This window comes from Diachasmimorpha longicaudata, chromosome 4 (genome assembly GCF_034640455.1).
Source record: "Diachasmimorpha longicaudata isolate KC_UGA_2023 chromosome 4, iyDiaLong2, whole genome shotgun sequence".
Classification (NCBI taxonomy): Eukaryota; Metazoa; Arthropoda; class Insecta; order Hymenoptera; family Braconidae; genus Diachasmimorpha; species Diachasmimorpha longicaudata.
This window is the reverse complement of record NC_087228.1, coordinates 7520284-7542647: the sequence shown is the minus strand read 5'-3', so window position 1 is coordinate 7542647 and position 22364 is coordinate 7520284. Positions and strand designations below refer to the sequence as shown.

The 22364-nt window shown below is 39.6% G+C and overlaps 1 protein-coding gene across 3 annotated transcripts; it reads left to right on the top strand.

Annotated features, from left to right (window-relative positions):
- Positions 1-74: 74 nt before the first annotated feature.
- Positions 75-22364, top strand: LOC135161465 (protein CBFA2T1). 3 transcript variants are annotated; one of them, XM_064119054.1, is made up of 8 exons: positions 75-454; positions 7626-8006; positions 12641-13077; positions 14418-14564; positions 18404-18648; positions 19684-20300; positions 21185-21444; positions 21523-22364. In XM_064119054.1, exons 2-8 carry the CDS (start codon positions 7643-7645, stop codon positions 21754-21756), a joined length of 2304 nt encoding a protein of 767 aa, XP_063975124.1. In that variant the 5' UTR covers positions 75-454; positions 7626-7642; the 3' UTR covers positions 21757-22364. The 3 variants fall into 3 exon arrangements, with proteins under 3 accessions (XP_063975124.1, XP_063975123.1, XP_063975125.1); XM_064119053.1 differs by having other exon boundaries at positions 79-454; positions 21182-21444; positions 21523-22360; XM_064119055.1 differs by lacking the exons at positions 75-454; positions 7626-8006 and adding an exon at positions 8530-8648 and having other exon boundaries at positions 21182-21444; positions 21523-22360.

The window sequence follows — 22364 nt, the reverse complement described above, 5'->3', positions numbered from 1 at the left end:
TCTTATGTGCAGATTTCAACACTTTAAATAATAAAAAAAACCAAGTGGGGGAGGGGGCGTCAGAAGCTCTCTACCCCCCTGGTGCGACGTGCGCCGTCGGGGCAGACACACATCGTCTTCCCTCGAGTTCGGTTTATTCAGTCGGCGGCCGGCTGTCGTTTACACCGCACGTTCTATTTACCTTCCGTGCAATTGATGAAATTAGATCGGTACACAATTTTTCAGACACTATTCATCGATCAAACATTGATAATTCAGCCGTTCGAGGGCTACAGTAACGTTAATAAAGTTGTGAAGACGCGGGGTAGATCGTTGGATTGTTTAAACAATGGAGTAGTGAAGAATGTGTGATGAATTTTGACAGGTGTGCGGGAACAATAATATCGCGGAATACCAATCGCGTAGATTGTTTAATTTTCTACGAATTTTGAGGAATTCAGAGGATCGAATAAAAGTAAGTCCTGAGAATTTATTTATTTAAAGGTTAATAACAGGGAAATTTGTTAAATTGTTTTTTTGGCTTTGGAGTAACGTTTTATTTTATTGCATTCGGGATTTTTGTGATTGAAAATGATTCGATAAATATTAGGACAGATAATAATTTAATGTTAAATAAATCAGTGAAATATAAAAATTTAATTGTTGGAGAAACTCTGGTAGAAGATGAATTTTCCAAATTTTTAAAACAAATTAGCGACTGTGTTTTGCTGATATTTTGATGAATCCAAGCAGATCAATCACTAAAGGATGATGTTGAGATGACTATCAATGTTTTTTAATTTTCAAAAGTGTTAATTATTTTAAGAGAAAAATTGTCAGCGAATTTTGAAGAACCGACGTTTCTCAAGAAAATTTTTTATTTTTATATTTGTTATTTATTTATTTGTTGGATAAAATAGTGAGAACCGAAGGATTTGATCAATTATATAATAATTAATCAATATTAATCGCTTAATGAATATTATATTGTCGTCTTTCACTGGACCAAATCCAGCAAATTGACTCCAATTTTCCAAATTTGCTAAAATAAATCTTTTCTGCTGGAGATTATTCCGATAACAACATCAAAAAACATTAATCTCTCGGCTGCAAGTTGATACCAGAAAAAATATTGATAATTTATTGGAAAAATATTGACTCCTCAAGAAAAAATTGGAAATATTTTAAATTTATTATTCTGTCACCGGTGATAATTATTTATTCGTTATAATACCATTGAATTTTGTTGTCACCTGTTTTCTCGACTGTTGATTGAATATTATTGAAGAGTGTCAGCGACTAAATGAGAGGGGATAAGCAAAACGTAGGTGTGCACGTGACAGGCCCCAACATTGAGCCGTCATGGGTTCTATATACTCAGTGCGTCGTGGTTCCGCACAGCGCATTCATTCCAAAATAACATACCCGGAGAAACCTGTCACTTCCGGTGAATTCCAGAATTTCAGCGGGATAATACGTGAATCGATCCAGTGGATGTAGTTTTGGATTTTATGCTGGGGTGGGGGTGTTTCAAAGAATTGATTCAGAGAGAATTTTGTTTTTTTTACACTAGGAATTTCTTTTGATGTTTTCTCTTCTCGTTTCTATGGAAAATCACGGTTTAAAATGGGGTAGTAGGCGGGTCGATCCAGTAGTTGCAGTTTTGGGTTTTATTATGGGGGTGGGGAGTGCCAGTGAAATATTAAGATAGAATTTTTTTTTTTTAAACAAGAGATTTTTAAAATTTTTCTCTTCATTCTTTTATTGAAAAATATTCATTTAAAAGTGGGATAATACCCCAGGTAGAAATTAATAATTGGATCAAGCTTGTACCATTAGTTCGGGAAGTTGCGCCTGGCCCAAGGATGAGGCCCACTAATCAAAGCCAAAGCCTGACGTCAACCAGACCGTGGAATTCAATAGACTAAAAATCGAAATTAGCACATATTTATTCTGTTTTTCATTTATAATATTATTATAAAAATCTGCTATCAAACACTTAAACATAATATCTAAAAAACTAATGTGGGAACCATTCGAAATGTTCAGGGGATGTCCATTTAATTAATCAACCATTAACATAAGATAATTGTTGATTTTTTAAATAAAAATGATGATATGACCATTGGCTGAAGCCAGAGCCATTTCTACAAAGTTCCTGGCAAGCCTGGCAAGAAGCTTGAACCAGTCTCACTACCGGGCTACGGTGTGACCTATCGAAATAACGTTGGCCCTAGGTTGGCATCACCATCGGTTGAAGCCAGGCCCATCCTAGGAAATACCAGGTTTGTCAGTTACGATGCAACTAAGCTTCGCCCTGTTGTCAATGCTTGGCAATTCCTACCCGCCGAGGGGGTGCCGGTGGAGGGAGGATCCCTGTCCCGAGGGTATATGCTCAAAGTTTTCTTGAGTAAGAAGAACCTCGGGGAGGGGTTGAAAAGGAATTGAGGGGCCACCACTGCAACCAGGAAAACCGTCAGCTGCATACTTTCGCACGATATTCCCTCCAATAATCGTCGGCCTCAAACTCGTCAATCTCCATTTCTTCGGAATGTACACAGACTACTATATTCCCTACGTTTCGTATTGATTGGGTATTTATGTTCGATCGAATCGATCAATTTGTCGTTAGAATAAGGGTCGACCTGGACTTCCAGTGATTTTTTGAAAATAATAACTCACATGAACTTCAATTTTCAGTTTTACTGATTGAATTTCTCATTTTTAAAATTATTATCATTATTATATGGTCTGAAATGAACATTATATTCAACTTCAACACTCCGAATGTTGACTGACTTTCCAATAACAAAATACACAAAACTCAGAGCGATGAACTAATTAAATAAAAAATTCCAAATTTTTCAACTGAAATTCATAATATCCACTTTCGCAGTTCACTCAGTTTTCAATTAATATCTCGAAATCTGTACGAGATAGCAAATTTTTTGTTATAACCTTTTTTATAGCTCTTACACCCCTCAATAATAAAGGTCAGAACGAAAATTTCGCTACGTTCGTTGGATTCGCAGATTTTCTCTGAAAACTCCATCACCTAATTCGCGACTGAATGGACCTGCCAATCAAACATAATTTTAATTCAATTCGTTAATTTGGGCCTCGCGAAATGACCTCGGAAATGGAAGAATACATGTTACATCCGCGATAATATATAAATATACATATACACACATATATACATATATATTATCGATTAACTGTTGGCAACAGAAGAGAAGCGGCAGAAGGGCCTCTGGCATTGGCTTCGCTGTATTATTAATCTTTCCCTCTCACGCGGGACTCTAAAATACCCCCTGGCTGTTCAAGGGGGTATATATACGATTTGAACTTGCCATATATGCGTCCGTCGAGTCAGTCAGGTGTGGCGGGCAGTTTCCCCCACGTTCAAAGAGCATCAAGAGTTCTCCCGGATTCTCGATCTCTTTCGTCCGGAAACTCCTCCGTCCCGCTCATCTCCTACTTACCAGTTGTCTTTTTCTTATTCACTTCTTTTGATGACATGTTCCTGTTGAATATCGAGAATAAAAACTTCTCACCAACTTGAAAATGAATTTTTCCGTGTCTTTTATTGAGATGGAGAGTTTAATTTCAAAGTTAATGGAAAGTTTTTCCGCTGTTTCAGTGGTAAATTTTTGGTGTATAATCCAATTAGTTTTGGAAAGTTTATGCTGGGTACAGTGGATATGACGTTGACATGGGACACGTGGAAATTAAACGCACATAAACTGTCAATAACAGAGACCGGGACTAACGCGATTGACATTCCACTAATTTTCGTGATTAAAAGCTCATTTAAATTCCGATGATTATGAACATTTGATTAATCAAATTGAATTTGGATTTGGGGGTGGTCCATTTATTTGGATTGAGGGGGTCAATTTCAACATCTAAAAAATGCCTTGATCATTAATTATCTGGGAAAAAATCATTCAGCAACCGGGGGCCTTCATTACTGAGGAGGTAAATGCAATTTTGGAAAACAGAATTCATAAATTTTAGAGACTCTCATCATTTTTTGGGTCAGAATGTCTTTAAAGAATATCTCGCTCCTCTAGCGAGCCCAGGAGGGGCCTCCTCCCTCTACCCACCAACTCCAGAGGGGCCTCACCCCCGCTCGCTTCTCCCCCCACCCCGTCTAATCACTAAATACCACCGCGATCCTATCATTAACCTCACCAACCTCAAATGAACCCCTATTTCCCACACACCCCTCTAGTCCACCATTTTTTCCCTAAAAACCATCATTCCCTTCTTCAAATCTCAAACCCTTGATTAAAAATCTGTTCACCTCACCAATTCCCTCAATCATTAAAAAACCCTTTCCCCCAAAAAGCGACTGTGGAGTTATTTACTCAGTTCACGAGATCAAAGTCTCCCTCTGACACTTAATTTTCCCTGTCACTTCCCTTCATTCGTTTGTATCGCTGTACCCCAACTGGACAAGATAGACACGTCGAATGTTCGGCAAAAGACGTTTTTAACCATAACCCAATGGCCCATCCCCTCTTCACAGTACTGTATATATCTATACGAGTTACGTCCGAGGCACACAACGACGAGGCTGTGCGTGACATTTTTGTAATGAAAACCGCGGCAAACGTTAGTCTCATGGGCACAAGTCGCGGTAGACATCTGGCCTGTCTCTCCACTGGTCGTTCTAATATTGGAAATTTCACTAGTGCCACTGTGCGCGCACGCACACTAAAAGCCTTTTACCTTGTGTGTGAGATGGTGACTGTGTGCGATCACCAAACGTACACCATGTGCGGGACATATGTATAAACATAAGCCTCTTCCATTTCTCGGTTCTGGTCTATTTTTTTTTTTTATTTTTTGTTCTATTTTTTTTGTCGGCGATTCCCTGGCAGGAAGGGCCAAGCATTGACAACGGGGCTGAGCTTGGCTGACTCTCAACTGCCAAGGATGACGTTTGGTAGGGTGGGCCTGGCTTCAACCAATGGTGATGCCAGTATAGGGCCAACGTTGTTTCGATAGGTCACGCTGAAGGCTGGCAGTGAGCCTGGTTCAAGCTTCTTGCCAGTTTTGGAGGCTTTTAGAGGGGCTCTGGCGTTAGCCAATGGTCGGGCCAATGGAGTGATATAATTATGGAAATTTATTGGAGTCGATTATTTATTGTTTTTATTTAGATAATCCATAGTTGTCTTATGTTAATGGTTGATTAATTAAATAGACATGATCTGAACATTTCGAACGGTTCGCAGAAAAGTTTTTTATATATTATGTTTAAGTGTATGACAGCAGATTTTTATAACAATTGAATAAATGGAAAATGGAATAAATGTGTGTTAATTTTGATTTTCAATCCATTTAATTGTAAGGCCTGGTTGATATCAGGGTTTAGACTGGTGGGCCTATGTTGGGCCTCATCCTTGGGCCCAGCATATGCCACGCTAGGCCCAAGCTGTGACACCAGTCTAGAAACAGAATCGATGGTCGATTTTTTTGTCAAAAACAAAATCATTATTTTAAGCAAAATGTTTAAATATATAAATCTATATTTTTGGCCCATCCTTGATCCAATTGTTAATTCCCATCCGGCAAGCGGTGTATCGATCTGCGATTATTATTATTCCTCTCTGAATTTTTTTATTTCTCCCCTTCATCCACCGGCTCTCCCTGATTTTTTTTCGCTCGCCATTTTTTTTTCTCTGACGTCTGGGGCTTTTCTCACGAATCTGTCTATCGACTGTCGAATCTCGTTCTGGTGAGGAAGACGCGACGCTCTACTTACCTCACTGGGAGGGGATAACACCTGTAAGTAGTCGGACGCCGGGGCTGACTGTCCCACGAGTTTCACTACTGCAGGGGTTTACGCTCCGGGCTTTGTTATTGGAGGGAAGAAATTTATTCAAATGAGGGGAACTTGAAGGGGAAGAATTACTTGGACGGATGGTGTTTAATGATTTTGGAGCGTGGGGTGGAATCGAATTTGGGGATTTTTTGTTGAGTAAAGGAGTTTTTGGATGCGGAGGGAATATTTAACAAATGAGAAAATTTAGAAATAATTGGGGTTAATGGGAGAATCGATTGTTCATCATGTAACAGAATTTAATGGCGAGTTTTAACGTAGAAACGATCATTTTCCGGAATTTAAAAAAAGGGTAATTCTTAAAAATAATTTTTTGTTTAATGATCAGATATTTAATCTTCCAAAGGATCTTTTTGGATCACTAGCGAGAGCTTTCGAAGATTTTTCGGTGATTCTTCTCAGAATTTCTGGAAGTTATTTGGCAGAAAAATTGGTTTACGAGGGATAAAGATCAATAAAAAAGATTTTTTTATTTTTCTGGAGTTTAAAAACCGATATCTAGATATTTTTTTAATCCCCATAAATAAGATGTAAATCTATCTTTTAATAGAATGAATAGAATAAATAGCTGACATTTACGACATGAGATAGAACGAAATTTAAATAAAATGGAATGAAACAAGATAAAATTATTCGAAGAATTATAATGCAATTATTATTAGTAATATGATAATAATTGCATAGTAATAATAATTATATTGTAAATATTCTTTCCTAGATTTTTGGATGACAATCAATTGCAATTCTCAGCTGTACAAATTAATCCATGTGTTGGACAGTGGTCCGGAACGAATAAAACGTATCGCCTACGTGAGGATGACGTGAAACACAAGTCCGCCAGATGTTGGCAGAGTAATTTTTATTTTTACACATTTTCCTCTCTCGATCCCCCGATTTTTTATTTTTTCAACGATTTAAAAGACATTGGGAATAAAATTATGCATTTTAAAATGAATAATTTATCCCCAGGCTGTCCTGAATTAAAATAATTACCACGTCAGCTGTACATACTTTTTTAACCAAAAAAAAAATTAAAAAACAATCAAACATTGACGAGAATTCTTCTGGTAATTTTTATTAAATTTCTCTCTCCCTACCTACCCCTCCCACACTCTCAGTGATCACCTGTCTAAGAAAATACAGAAAAATGGAGAATAAATTAGTAATTTCTCTGGTTGAAGAGAAACTCGTTTGAAAATTCAATTTCTTGTCTGAGAATTAACTATAAAAAAGTGTCGTGACATAGCCGCTGTCGACACAGCTCTCAGTACACTTTTTAAATCTTAAGCTTGGTAATTGAAAAGGTACAACGCTAAGCGATTACATGAAATAAAGGAACTGATGGGGATGGGGATAAGGGTGAGGGTCTAGGTGGCTCGTGACAGTTTCGTTGCATTTTTAATGATATTTTTCCCCCTTAGAAACTTATTTTCTATATTCAATAGAAATAGATGAAATACCACATTTCACTGCCCACTCTATGAAAATTTCTTTTGCAATTTGTTACACTAGATGTCCTGAATTTTTGCATTAAATGACAAGAATTTAATTGAGAGAAAAACGAAGGAAATGAATAATCTTTCCCCGAATTTTTGGAGAACAGAAGATCTTTAAGGGATTTTTTATCAGAAAATGTTTGGAGTGTCTGTCTACGGTAGATCTTCAGAAGAATCTTTGGAAGATTTTTTTAATCTTCCACTTCTCCCCTCAATTTGCATTTTTTTCTCTGAGAGACCTAAATGCCACAGGCTAATTAACAGATTAATTAAATGAGTTCGTTAATTGTTTTGTTTAGGAGTGAAAATAACGATTATGAAAGCCGAGGGATCGGCTCCATCAATCACAATTCAGCACAAGGTCAAGGTAAAAGAAGAGACGAAAGAATGCAATTATCAGCCGGAAAATTCACCGGTAGAAAGTCAAGTAACAACGACAATGGCTGTACCAGTGGTTGGTGGAAGTACAAACACAATCACAACAACTTCAACAACAAACTCAAACAGCGTAGCCAACCTTTCCAATCATCTACCATCAACAGGCTCAAACTCATCAACGAACGAGGCAACTTCTCCAACAAGTACTCACCAAAATTCAAGTGTCATTTGCCAAGTCCCATCATCCACTAGTTCCCTACACAATAGCGTTGAGCCTGTCGATTTGGATGTCAAAAGTAAGGGTAAGTGGGAATTTAATTTCAGTAATATTCCGTAATATTGACTTATGGACTGTCCAATTTTCCTCACTCCATATTTTTGTTTATTCATCAGCATCAAATAATTTTTCTCTATCGAAAATTTTCGGGAAATTTTCAGAAGATCCTTTGGAAACCTTCGGAAGATTTTTGTTTAAAGATGTGAAGAGTCTTTATGAATCCTTAGAATCTTATGAGGAATATTTCTTAATCATCACGGTGATCTTCCGAAGATTTAACAAATAATTTCTAAATAATATTGCAAAGGAACTTTTTTCCACGCGAATGTGCAGGGATTTTTTTGGATGCAATCGAGTGGAGCCGCTTGCGGGTGATAAGGAGTGAATGAGAATATTATGATGGAGGAGGGGTGAGGGGCGGGGAGGGGTGGGGAGGGGGAGGGCGAGGGACTTTGGTAAATGGAACCTGCGGGCTTCGGGGGACAGATAACCAGATCCAGTATAAATGTAGGCGATTTGAGGAAGAATCGTGTGCCCCGACATTGGGGTATACGGGCGCCGGCATGAAGTGTATTCCACGTGTAAACTGACGTACGATTTCAAGCGTCGCTGGATCGGCCAATGATCAATCCGGCAATCATCTCGCTAGCTGTCTCAGGATGTTTAGGTAGGCGTTAGTAAACATTTTGACTGAGTTTTCTACGGGTTTCGATGATTTTTACAACGAGAAATCGATATGTTTTAAAGTAAAAATAACTGGAATCAAATGTTAAAGTTAGGGTTTGAAAGGGAATACGCGAAACGCGAGCGAAGAGACATTTAATTTGGGAAATGTCTGGATTGTAGGTTTTTATTTGACATTCAGATAAAAAACTAGAAATGTCTGTAAATTTTCCAAAAAAATTTTAGACTTTAGATGAGCGATGATAGCTAAAGCCTTGATGACGATAAATAACATGTGGCTTAACCGAAATTTTACTCTTCCGCACAGCAATTTTTATTTAAATTTTAATAACAATTTTAGGTTTGGTTAGCACATTTTATTCTGTCAGTATACATAGAGGCGAGACACTATGAGAATGGTCGTGAGTTGGGGGAGTGAGGGAACTCGACTCGTACCTAAATTCGAGAGCGAGTGGTTACGGAGCCCGAACCATTCTCATATTGTCGTTAGTATACAATAATTTCTACGCGGAGGAAAAATTCAGGAAAAAGTACGTAAAAAGTTCCATAAAAATTACTGTTTGAAATGTAAATGTGAGGCCAAAGGGGAAATCGGGAAAGGCGCTGCACGAGTAGGAAAATTTACGAATCAGTTCCGTGAAGTTGATTATACTGTTTTTATCGTATCCGACTGAGAACCGAACTCACGACCTCACGAAGATCTTTCCCATAGGCCAGAGCTTTGTGATTGTCACTCTGTCGATCGTCAGTACAATATACTAGCGATGAGTGCTCACGCCTGTTGCGGTTAAGTGTTTAGAACCATAAAAAGTGCGGTTCTGGTCACGTTAAATTTACGACAAATTGAGTAATTTTTACGTTCTCTAACGTACTTTTTGCTTAAAACTCTGTAAGTTTTACGAGTTCAGGAAAAAAACGTGACAGTGCTATAAATTTTTCGAAACCAATCATTAAATTTACTGTTCCCTTCTCATTTTTCCATCATTTTAGCCAAAAATGACTGCAGTTATTCTTCAAGTCGAGTCATTTCTCGAAATCCTTATCACATCGCGAAACCGGAATTTCCCTCGACTTTTAAAATCCTAAATACCATGAAGGGATCAAACACACTTCTGATTTCTCAGCGATGAGAAATTCAAAACCATCACAATAATTTAATAATTCCAAGCTCTTAACAATAATTCTCATCCCTTAAAGCACACCATCTTCCTCCCTTTCTCCCTCATAATCCAACCGATATCATTTACACCCGCTAAAAATTTCCAAAATCCATCATGACCAACCAGAAAGATTAATTTTCACCAAAAATTTCTCTCCATGTACCCTGTGCCCCTAAAGACGACGGTACTATCCGCAATCCAAACGCTGAGATTAAAGTGAAATGAAGGGGATGTAGTGGCGAGAGGGTATTATGTATACGCAAACTAAAGGCAACGAAGCAGTCTGTCAGGCATATGCGAGGGGGACGTTGGGGGTGAGTAAAGGGGGAGGGGGGGGGGGAGAAGTGTTTAGTTGCAACATTTGGCCCCCTTTCGCGCGCCCGTGTATTGCGCTGCTGCCTGACTGCCTGGTCCAGACGCGATAAGGCACGTCCAACACTTCCCACCCAGAATCCCTGGCTCACGGCTGATATCATATCCAGGATATCCTCGAGCCACTGACTACTACCTATTTCACGATACTGCACAGCACCCCTTCCCCCTCCTCGATCCCCTTCACCCCCACTTACTCGAGCTCCCCCACCTCCTTGAGCCTCCCCCCCCCCACCTCTTCAGCCTTCACCCTTTGGCCCCCAACTCCCGTGTGGAATGCGTCGCGCTTGGATATACCAGGTTGAAGGCCTATAGCGGGCGTGCATGCATGACTGCTGTAGACAGTACCCCCTCCCCGCCCCCCTCACCATTCACCGCTAGCTCGATCGCCCGCGTGTTTTAAAGATGTCAGCTTAGCTCGGCTGCCTCCGGGCGATAAAGTGCAGGTTCGTATTAAATCAGGTGAATGAACGACACTTGAGCGATAGAATGAAATTGACGATTTTTTAATGAAGGGTTTTCGATATTTGAACACAGCTTTCATTGTCATACAAAAATGAGTCGTCGTTGATTTTATGATATTGTCGGGTGATAGTTCTTTTAATAATTTTTTTTTTAATTTGTAGGGAAATTTGAAATTCTATTGGCTGGTTCCTGCAAAAATCGAAAAGTTCTTGAATAAAGAATTTGATTTTTGTCGGGGACATTCACTCAATATTTTCTATTATTTCATAATAAAATTAAGGACACGATAGGGACCATTCAGAATTACAGGTAATAGACAGAGAAAATTGGTCCCAACAAAGGGAGCTTCTCAAAACTTGTCCGAGAAAATTGAAATAAGTTGAATAAGTAATTTCTGGGAAATTCTCTATTATTATAAAAGAGTGTTCGCCAAAGAGTCCAAAGTTTTGCTCCTTCACCTTGTCAAACGAATTAGCAGGTTTATACTGGGAACAAGAGGTGAAAAAGGAGAGATGGATAAATTGGAAGAAAGGGAGGGTGGGTGGTGGGAAGGAATTGCGATCAAAGCCATCTGTTGCATTGTCCCAGCAATTAGGAGGCGACAGCTGAGTCCCACCATCGTACTTACTTCCTCTCACAGAGAGTCGCCGTTGTGCCCGTGCGAGAGCACGTGCGACTTATCGATCCTCTCCTGTGTTTCGTTTCACTTTGTACCGCTTGCTCCCATTTTTTCCCTTTTCCGCGTTTTGTCATTGGAATTTTTGTGGACGAAACGCCATTTTCCTTGATTGAAATCAAATAATTGTTGGTATTAAATAGGGGGGGGGGTGAAAATTACCGAGAACATCCCGGGTAATTTTGCGGTGGAAAAGTCCTTGAACCGCGTCCTTGGACCAAGGCTGGACCAGGCTTGGACCAAGGCAAGCCATACCTGTTTCTAGACTGGCGCCCTAGCTTGAGCCAGCGTGGAATATGCTGGGAGTGAAACGTTGGATTAATCTTGGGAAGTTCAGGTTGGCCTCAGGGTGAGGCCCAACATAGCGTTAAGACTGGGCCCAGCTTCCAAGACTGGCAATAAGCTTGAACCAGGCGTGAGGACTTTCTTTTTGTGATTTAATCTCTCGGCGCGATACCGGGCGGCCCGAGTTCGATTCCCAACTGCGTTAAAGTGGAAATTTGTTCTCCCAATTCTAATTCTACACAGAATTTTCGATATTTGTATCGTCAAAGTATTAATTTACCCTATTGTTCATTTTCAATAATCTTATCAGCGAAATATTATTTATCTCTATTTTTCATTTTCAATATTTTTATCGGGAAAATATTGTTTTTCTCCTATCGGTATTTTCCAGACCAATTTTTGCTGATGTGCATTATACCAGTAGATATCACTGAAGCCGGCGGCATTTCTGCACTGACGATAACGCGCACTGTATGGTGGAGAGAATAGTGAACAAGACAAGGTGGATGACACGAGCCGTAATTGCATGTTATCCACCGGATGGAATTGTGTTGGTTAAGGGGGAAGGGGTGGACGAGGGATTGGGGGTAGACGAGAAATATTTCACGCGCGATGAATAAAGACATGTGTGAATCAATGCGTGGGTCACGGTCATTTTTTATTCTTCGGGATTATTGATAAACAATTAGTTGTTAAGCCTCGACGAGAGAATTTTTTCCTTGCCATAAAACTAAAAAATTTTAATTGAAAATTATAAAAAATATTCCCATTGTGATATATACAAATATTAACTGGATAATCTGAAACGAGAATATATCTGTCTCGAGTTTTTCCGCGATATCTACGAATTGAAGAGAAATATCGAAATCATTATAATAACCTTTATTGTAGCCCTTAATTACCCCTACAAAAAAGGTCATTATCAAAATTTTGCCATTCGCCCTAGATTTCCAGATATTCCCCCGAAACCGGTCAGCAGACAAAACTGATTTAGAATCATCGGAATATTGATTGCAGGCGCAGTGTCGGCCCCATCTCGCGATGACAGAGGTAACAATCACTCAACGAAGGAGAATCGTTCATCTCCGCAATGTCAAAAGTCCAAAATCTCTCACACGTCCGCTATCAACGGCCATTCAGAATTTTCCCGACAATTATCCGCCAGCTCCTCGGGAAATGATAGTCCCGTTTCGTCGCACTCAATCAAACCGGAGGACGAGCCAGGCATTGGAAAACACGAGGAACCACCATCTGCACCACCGCAACTATCGACCGAAACGACCACCACCACCACCAATGGAGTAGTTCTGAATGGTGGTGGTCTCAGGTGTATTTCCAGCGTTTTCGCGGGTCACGCTAAGCTCAAGAGGCTCCTCGGCACTCTGGTGCAGTTCGCTAATAATATATCAACGGAGACTGGTGATACAGTGAGGTGCTTCGTGTTTGGCCTCTTGGTAAGATCCGTCTTGAAATTTTTAGGTGAAAAATTATTCACGAAAAATCGAATGGCGAAGGGGACAAGATTTTTTATTGAACACGACCGAAACCCTTGAGACTCCGGCGTCGGTGGCCGAAGTGGATAGGCACTGGCCCAATGTGCGGAAGGTGATGAGTTCAAATTCCAGCGAATGCGAATTTTTCACAACTAGCGCCGCGACGTTGATGCCGGTGTTGCCGTTGCTTCTTCACTAATCGATTATCGATTGTCAAATCATCGATCATGACTGTTACATAATCGGTTGTTGAATTCTCACAGTCGAGAGACCAATGACTCTCGTGACCTTTTACGAATTCATCTAAAATTGGAAATATTAAAATTTTGACACATGACAAAATGTTTTAAAGACGATTTTTTTATTGGACAGAATTGAAGAAACGGCACTTGGTCGCATTTTGTTGGAGAAATAAAGTGCCTTTGATAATATGCAGATAAGGGCGACCCTTAAATTTGAAATTAAAAAATAGAAAAAACTTTTTCGCCCAGAGAATTCACGACAATTTAACTTTTCAAAGTAAAAAATTATTGATTTTGCAATCGGGGTTTGAATTTTTATCCCGTCCTTTATGGCCCTTGTCAGCTATTGTTTGAACAATTCATCCACAATTGGGGGGTACTAGAACATTAAGATTTTGGAAAGTAAAAAATATTTCGAAAGGTCATGAGATCACGAGTATGAAAATTCAATCTGTAGAATCGAATAGCGAAGGGAAGCAGATTTTTTATTGAACACAGCTGAAGACACGGCACTTCGCCGCATTTTGTTGGCGAAACAAAGTGCCTCTTTGAGAATATGTAGACACACGTGCGTTCATGACAGTCTGGGTCAGCCATCAGGCGCCTCACAGGCTGGGGGAGCAAATCACATGGCTATATCTCCTTGGGGAAGGGGGCTCGTGGTTCTGAAGAAAGAAAAAAACTCAAATCTAATGGATATCAAGCCATCGAATTTCCACATTTGTGATTCTCTTGACTCCTTCAAAATCCATCCAAAATCGAACGAACAAAAAAGTGTAGATTTTCGAAAATATGTGAAAAATATCTTGAATTTATTGAAATGAAAACATGTCAATAGTTCAATGCAATAAAAGGTAAAATGTGATCGAGGAATTAATGCCTGACAAATAATTAAGGAATTCGTTAATTAAGTAAGCAAGAAATTAATAAATAATTCTCTTGAGCCGTTAGTAAGACCCCGAGAACAAAAAAAATTGAGTCAACGTGGAGGACAAATCACTAGCTCTGGATCCAATCAGATAATGGAAAATTAATAATTCTGTATTTTTGCTTTTCCAGAGTGGAGCAATGACAGCTGAAGAATTTCACTCGGCCCTCCAAGAAGCCACGAATTTTCCCCTCCGCGATTTCGTTCTCCCATATCTCAGGCACACCCTCCCCTCCCTCAGGCGAAACCTGAATGCAGCAGCTAGAGCTAATAATCAGGTGAGCATGAGACATTCCCTAATCGCACGACTGAAATAATTGCTGAGGAAAAAAATTCCTGACGAATAATATCGTTTCATTATCAGCCAGATTTTTTTTCCAATGTTCTCATCTCACAACAATAATTACACCGCAGGTTAACCCATAAGGCTCTGCATTGTTTATTAGAAACACCCAGCATGGGCTATAAATCTAAGAACCACCACTACAAACCAAAATTACTGGTACCAGCACGAACTTGTCTTCTACATAATACATAAAGCCCAAAACTGCTGTGGTAATTTCGTTATTTCCGACCATAAAATCTCGGTGGTCTCGCATTAAAGAAAACACCCATCTCTTATCACGCTTAACACAAGTGGATAATTAGATTTTTTAATAAATTAAGTCAGTTACTGCGGTTAATCCACGAAAAATATTATCCGAATGGATTTTTTTTTCAACATCAGCGATCTATTATTCTCTTCTTTTATTTTTCATATGAGAATAGTATTATTAATTTAAATGTCAATTATACCTTTAAACCCTCGTGACCCATATTATATTACATAATTTTATTTAAATTTCGTAAATTGTCCGTAAATGTCAGTAAAATTTCCTCCCACCGAACATTTCACTCAGAATTTTCAGAAAACCCCCATAATTTCACTTCAATATTTTCTTCACCGAGATAAAAACTAAAAACTCCCTCAAGAAACGCCCCTTCTCATCACTCCACCCTATACCCTAGCCTCCCACCCACCCTGTTACCCCTCCATCACGACGCTCTGGTCATCCTACCCCGGTTATTTTAATTAATCGATGACAACAGGTAATTGGAAAATTTTGTCATTGAAAGTAGACAGTTGTTGGGTAATATATATTCCCAACGAGTAATGGTGTCCCATAACACCGGGGGATATACGAAGGCACTTCCACCCCATACCTCTTCTACAAGCCGTTTGGTTTATTAGACCGACGAGTACGGTGATAAATCACAGTAAGCGATTGTTGCAGGGCGCGTGGTGCAGCGTGAAAATGGCGCGTAAATACAACTCACACATGTGCAATACACGTGAGAATATAGAAATTTTATTCTCAACATTCGTTGCCAGCACACGGGTGTGCGCCAGAGGTGATGTCGGGGGGGGGGGTTGAAGGGGGATGGCAACGAGAGGTGGAGGGGGGGGGGTGTACCGCGCTATTCGAATTCGACTAGCGGTTTTAAACGAGCGCCAATCCTCGAACATCTGCGTCCTCTCGCACACGGCCCGGATATCCGGCTCGAGAGCCACCGCGGGGGGTGGGGGGGGGCGGAGAGAGGGTAGAGGGGTGCGGGAAGGAGTACGCGCAAGATACGTTAAAGGGAACGAGATCGTACCTTTCAAAAAAAAAAATCATGTCATGGTTTTTTCTTCTGCCAAACGATAGCCTGAAATCTCAGGCTGGGATTTACCTTTGTTTCAACGTTGGTCCAAGCTTGGATCAAGATTAATGTAACTTAGGTCGAAGTTTGACACCACCCACGTAGGAGATGAGAACTGGCCGACAATCGGGCAATACTGGCCCAGTGTCGGCCAATACTGGCCGAGCCTCGGCCCACTGTTGGCGGTTCGTCATCTCCTACCAGGGCAGTACATGTAGATTTATCATTTTTGAAGATCAACATTAAGAGAAAAATGGATGTTTGACGATAGGAAGTTATATCTAAAATGGTTATGGAAAATTCGATTGAGACTCTTCGGGGAATATCGGTGTTCGGATGGGGGTGAATTCCAGTGGTCACGGGGACACCGCTCGGGATTATCTGGTATTTGTATTCCGTGACTGACCATGAGCTTCTTCATTTGGGGTGGGTTTATCTTTATCTAGTGGAGGGGTTTCATTTGGTTTTATCGGGGACGCGCCAGTTTCAGGAGTTTACTTTGAATTTTCGGAGATCGAAGACGTAAGAGATTCATCTAATTTAAATTATTGAGGGGTTTCCTATATTATTATTTTGGATATCGATTTTTCTCCGACTAAATTATTGTGACGAGTGTGTGGCTCTTTCACTGGCATTTTAAAGATTATTTTATCGGGAGTCGAGGAATTTCAGTCATAGATGATGTAGAAGGCAATCCCAAATGCCACATAGAGTATGCGAGAGGAGAAGGGGGTATATAGTATAAGAGAACTGAAGCAAAATCAACAGAGCATGGCCGACCGGCTGGCAGCTTGTTTTAATTTCCCAGAGTGGAGGTGTACCCCCTGTGCACAGCCAGTGCCGCGAGCACACGGCACACACAGTAGAAAATCCGTCTGTTCGCCTTGAAGATGGATGAACGCGCGAGATGCTGAATTCGAATATATATATATACATACATACATATATATATATATATATGTATATTGATGAAATAACCGCTGTTGTAGAATAGAACCGTCAGAAACTATAAATCGCCTGAATACAAAATTGAATAAAAAATGTTTAGCGGAATTTTCAAAATATTTTCCAGTAAATAAATAAATTATCGAGTAATTAGTAGCACTGACGATAATAGCGGGGCGAGAAAGGTGTTGCCCCTGCGCTCTGCATTTTTTAGACTAACTAATTCTCCCAATTATAGACTAGAACATTTATTTCTTCTATTTATTTTTTTATAATAAAAACTACGATACGCTGTTAACAAATAGAATGAAGGAACACCCGCAAGTACTAATTTGACTAGAGAGCTCTTAAGTAGCCTTTAACCATTTTCGACCAATTTAAAAAAACACTTCTTTTTAAATAAATTGTGTTCATTTCAAATACCCAACTCTACACGATTTATTTACAATATCGATTGTTTCTTCAGTCTATCGTATTTACATTGTTTGCATTGTTTGCGGGAATGCCTTCGAGAGAGGCATTTAGGTGGTAGTGATTAGCCCTAGCCCTATTTACCCATATGATTTCATATATGCAAATATGTACATATCTTTTGTAAATAACATAAACACTATTAAACAGAAAAATATATATACATATACATATTTAAAAAATCGGGGTTGAATAGCATATCTCCTATCGGTTACAAATAATTATATAATATTATATATATATATATATATATCTACTAGATGAATTTCTGGGTTATATGCATGTACACCCCTTCACCTAAGACGTTGCCATCTGTCGCGTTGAAGTAAGGAAACGAAACGCCAACTCTCACTATAACGAATTGCAAATTAATAGTATCAATTTGCATTTTCCTAGTTACTCTCCCTCCCCCCATCCCCCTCACCGAGTTCCTCGATCAACTGTCTCAACAACAAAATTTCATAAATACCATAACGGCAACCATTAATCAACGAAAATACAATTTATCGGTCGGATACTGGTTAATTACGGTCCGATTCGCGGATGGAAGGGGATTTCAAAGAAAACAGAGAGTTCTAGAATTGAATTAGCAACGATAAATCGTATTGCTGCCAGAGCGACTTGGCGTTTGTTGAGGGAAAAAAAGTTGAGTTGAGAAAGCCATGAAGGCGAGAAAAAAGGGAGTAGCTCGATAAAGAAACTCCAGGGCGAATATTAAAAATGAAACTGATTGTAATGGGGGAGTGTTAAAAGTCCCCTCTCACCGTCAAATTTTTTTTTCTTACCGACACTTTTCCAATTATCCGAGTAATTAGCAATCGTTGACGGGTTTCATTGTCTGGATTTTCTTGAATATCATCATGGTGTGCTACCTGTACCTGGCTGAGGTATTCGAGGACTGATTACATTTTAGATTCCACAATTTTTAATTATACGGTGTGGTAATTAATTTTTTTTTTCAGTCGTTTTGGTCCCAAGTATTTATTGGTAAAATTGTGGAACTTTCGTTTAATTACAGACTTGCATGCAATATCTTCGGGCGAACGAATCAGCGATTTTGGAGACAGTGAATCTACCTCCGAGCAGTGACACAGCTGAACTCTTCGGTGACCACAGCACCAATGGCACATCATCAACAGCAGCAAACTACAGCTTACGATCCGGCACAACGTCGAGTGTTAGTTCCATATCGCACAGTAGTTCACTTCATCATTACGGTACCGCCACAAATTTGGCAACGAAACGTCGGGCCTCTGACACACCGTGAGTTGTATTTTCAGTTATTTCTTCAAGCATTCGATTCGCGGTTTTTCGGTGATATTGTGCTGAAAAACAAATTATTTCTGCCAAATATCCATTTACTTCAGGAATTTTTTTTTTTTTTTCATTTCTGAAATTCGGGTAATTCCCTGACGATTCCGATCAGATTTGAATGGCGTGAATTATATTGTTCCAGGACATGAACCTGTTAATTATAACGTTGAGTGAACTGCAGTAATTATGAGCATTGAATAATTCATCGAAATTCTCCCCCCAAGAAACCCAGAATTTTAGAAAAACTAAATAATTATTAATGGAATTCATTAAATAAATACGTCTCTGAGGTAAATGGATATTTGGAAAATATATTTTTTTCTCCGTGTGGGGTGAAGAGGCTGGGAGTGAACTTTTATCCGATCACCAGCGATAACTCATGATATTGAACGAACGTAACACACCTGCGGCTACACGAACCCAAAAGCCGCAAAGTGTGCCTCCGGTCCGACCAAATTTTCATATATTTTTTGGCTCAATTAGCGGGTGAAAAATAATCATTTCGGGGAGTACAATTGTGCTGGTATTATAATTTGACAAAATTATTCATTTCTAAGTTAATTAAAAAGTTGGATTCAAAGATATCTCCTCTCCATATTTTCTACAATTTTCTTTCGTTTTCTAATAGAGAATAGAAAAGAAAATTTTCCTTGTTAAAGACTAAGAGACCGTTCCATTCGCCCTTTTCTTCTTTAATCTCAAAAATGAAATCAAAATCAAATTTTTGACGAATAATTATGGAAAAAAATATTTAACTAACATTTGGACTAATGACCGATGGCGCGCGGGTTCGAACATTAAGAACTATTATTTCCCTTGGTCACCAGGAGAGTCTGTACCTGGTGTACGACTCCTAGGGCAAATGCGACACGGTTGGAGAGGAGGTCGGCCCATGATACCGCAAATACACTGTAAAAACCCCGAGTAGGTTATACATAGAATAAATAAAATATTTAAACTAATGAAAACGTGGGATCAATGAAGGTATTACGAGAACGGCAGTGAGGATTCTCCCCTCTACGGAAAGCGTTCCTCAAATATCTGGGGTAGTCACCACCACCCGTCGGCCCAACAGCAGTCGGACCCCTACTGCTGGTACCATCCACTCCACTCCTCAAGCACAACAATTCAGGGTCACTCCCATCACCCCCACGTCCCCCCAAATCTCATCCAGATCAATCAGCTGTCGTCGTTCGGCGCTCCCCATCACCCCCAACAACAACAACAACAACAACAGCAACAGCAGATTAATCACGCACCCGGACAAATGCAAAATGGCTCGAGTTTAGATGACGAATGGAAGAATATTCACGTTATGCTCAATTGTATTCTCGGTATGGTAGAGAAGACAAAACGAGCTCTGGTGATACTCCAGAGACGCGGATGTCCCAGTCCAGCTGGTGCAACACCTGCTTCCGGATTGGTTTGTACCCAGAATGGTACCAGCAATGGTAACAATCTTTCGGGGACAAATGGTGCACAGATCGAGTCGTCTAGTGGAGATCGTGATGGCAATTTGAAACGTTTGTCTGGAGAAATTGTGGCGCAGACTATTAGAGCCACTGAGGATCGGGTGGTTACGGAGGTGAAGCGAAGAGCTGGTGAGTTTTCACAATTTTTTTTGGCAGAAATATTTAATGTTTGAAAAGTTTGAGAATTTTTTATTTCAAGAGGCCCTGTGAGGTACCATCAGCGGACAATTTTCAATTCCATTGTTTTCTGAGGTTTCGAGGGTCTAAGGGATTTATTTTTCAGAAAATAAATCCTTGTGCCCTTAATAATGACCTTAACCAGAGTTTAGCAATTTTTATGGGCTTCAAAACAATCATTTCGCCCGAGAAAATAATGGGATTGAAATTTTTATTCTGATGGTAAGTTACATGGTCACTACTTAGGGTACTTTTAAGTACCAAATATCAACTGCAAGGCACTTATTGTTGTTCTAAGTACTAAGTAGCAGTGTACTTCGAGCTTGGGAGCCGTAAATAAACAATAAGTTACTATTTAGTACTTGGCTATCATCAAACTGTCGAACAAAACACTGATTGCTAATTTGTACTCTGCGTTCAGTCTGAAAGTGCTCAGCCCATATACTAAAGGAAACCATGGGAAGCCCCAGTCATGCCACAGGTCGATAATGCAGGAATTCTACTGTTTCCATCGGTCTGACTCGGTGAAGAGAGTAGATTTCTACATTTATATCAGTCGGCAATACTTCACTACCATTAAAATTATGTTATTAATTAATTAAAATGATCTCCATCATGTGATAATTATGATTATTAATTTAATGCAGTAAATTGTATGATCATTCTAATTACGAACTCAAGTGAACATTCTCAGTAATTACGAACATAAAAACATCAACATCTCCTTCTAAAAAAACGTTTAATTAAAAACGACTAATTAATTTTCTCTTGTATTTCTCCAAATAATTCTTCCAAAAAAATTACTGACAATTCACCTGATTTCTTTCGATCAGAAGAAGCAGTACAAGAAGTCAAACGTACTGCAATGGTGGAGGTACAACGAGCAGTGGCTGCTGCAGTGGCAGAGTCCCGGGCGAGCGAGAGAATGAGGGTTCAGCATCTCCTGGACATTCCACTAGCCCAACGAGGTCACAGCTCCATGAGACAGGGGTCCTTCCTCCGACTCGGGGGTCAGAGCACCTCCGAGACGATCTCCAAGGCCGCCAGCTCCACCGAGGACGAGAAGGAGGGGGTGACTCTGAATGTCATGGGATCCGTGAGTACTCCATTCAATTTGCGGCCCGAAGATGTAGAATTTTTCAGAAAAAAGTCCTTTCTTCGATTGATTCCCCAGAGCTGTTGGAACTGTGGAAGACCGGCCCTGGAGACCTGCGGAGGGTGTGGGATAGCCAGATACTGTGGCTCATTCTGCCAACATCGAGACTGGGAAACTGGTGGGCATCACGCCACCTGCAGAGCCAGTCCCACCCAGGAGCCCAGTCGTTCCTCATCACGAAGTCCACCGAGACCTGGAAACAGCTCCAGTGAGATCGACAGTGCAGCACCGACAGTTGCCAAGGGGAAGTGATTGTACAGGAGAGATTACACGATCCTGGCGCGTTTCAATCGTCCACGGAATTTCTGTCGATGAATTTCCAGTGGAAATAAAAAATAAAAAAAAAGAAAGAGAGAATTCTAATGGCCATAATTGTTTGAAAAAATTGTATTGTTATCACGTTTCATCTCTACGTGAATTAATAATTAATTTCTCGTCAGTTGAAGTCCTAATTAATAGGTATAAAACGATAAAAGACGTTTTAATATCGTAATCGTGCATGTTGAATAAAAAATAAAATCTTTTAATAAGAGTCGAGTCAATTTTCACAGAGAGCACGTAATTATAATAATTTAATAATTAATACTGTTGATATACCTTTGTTATTATTCCAATAATTATTATTTTGTAATAACTGCACCTACCTTTTTATCCTAGTCAATTGAATAGCTACAATTTAATGTATAAATAATAAAATTCATTAATTTGTCTAGTAAATGATAAGCTGTAAAATTAATCGTATATTGTCTAGTCATAAAAGTCAAAATGACCACGAAGCAACTGAAGAAAAAAAATTAATCAGCTCGTGAACATCATTTAGGAAACTGCTCAATCGATTAAAAAATGTACTCAATTCAATC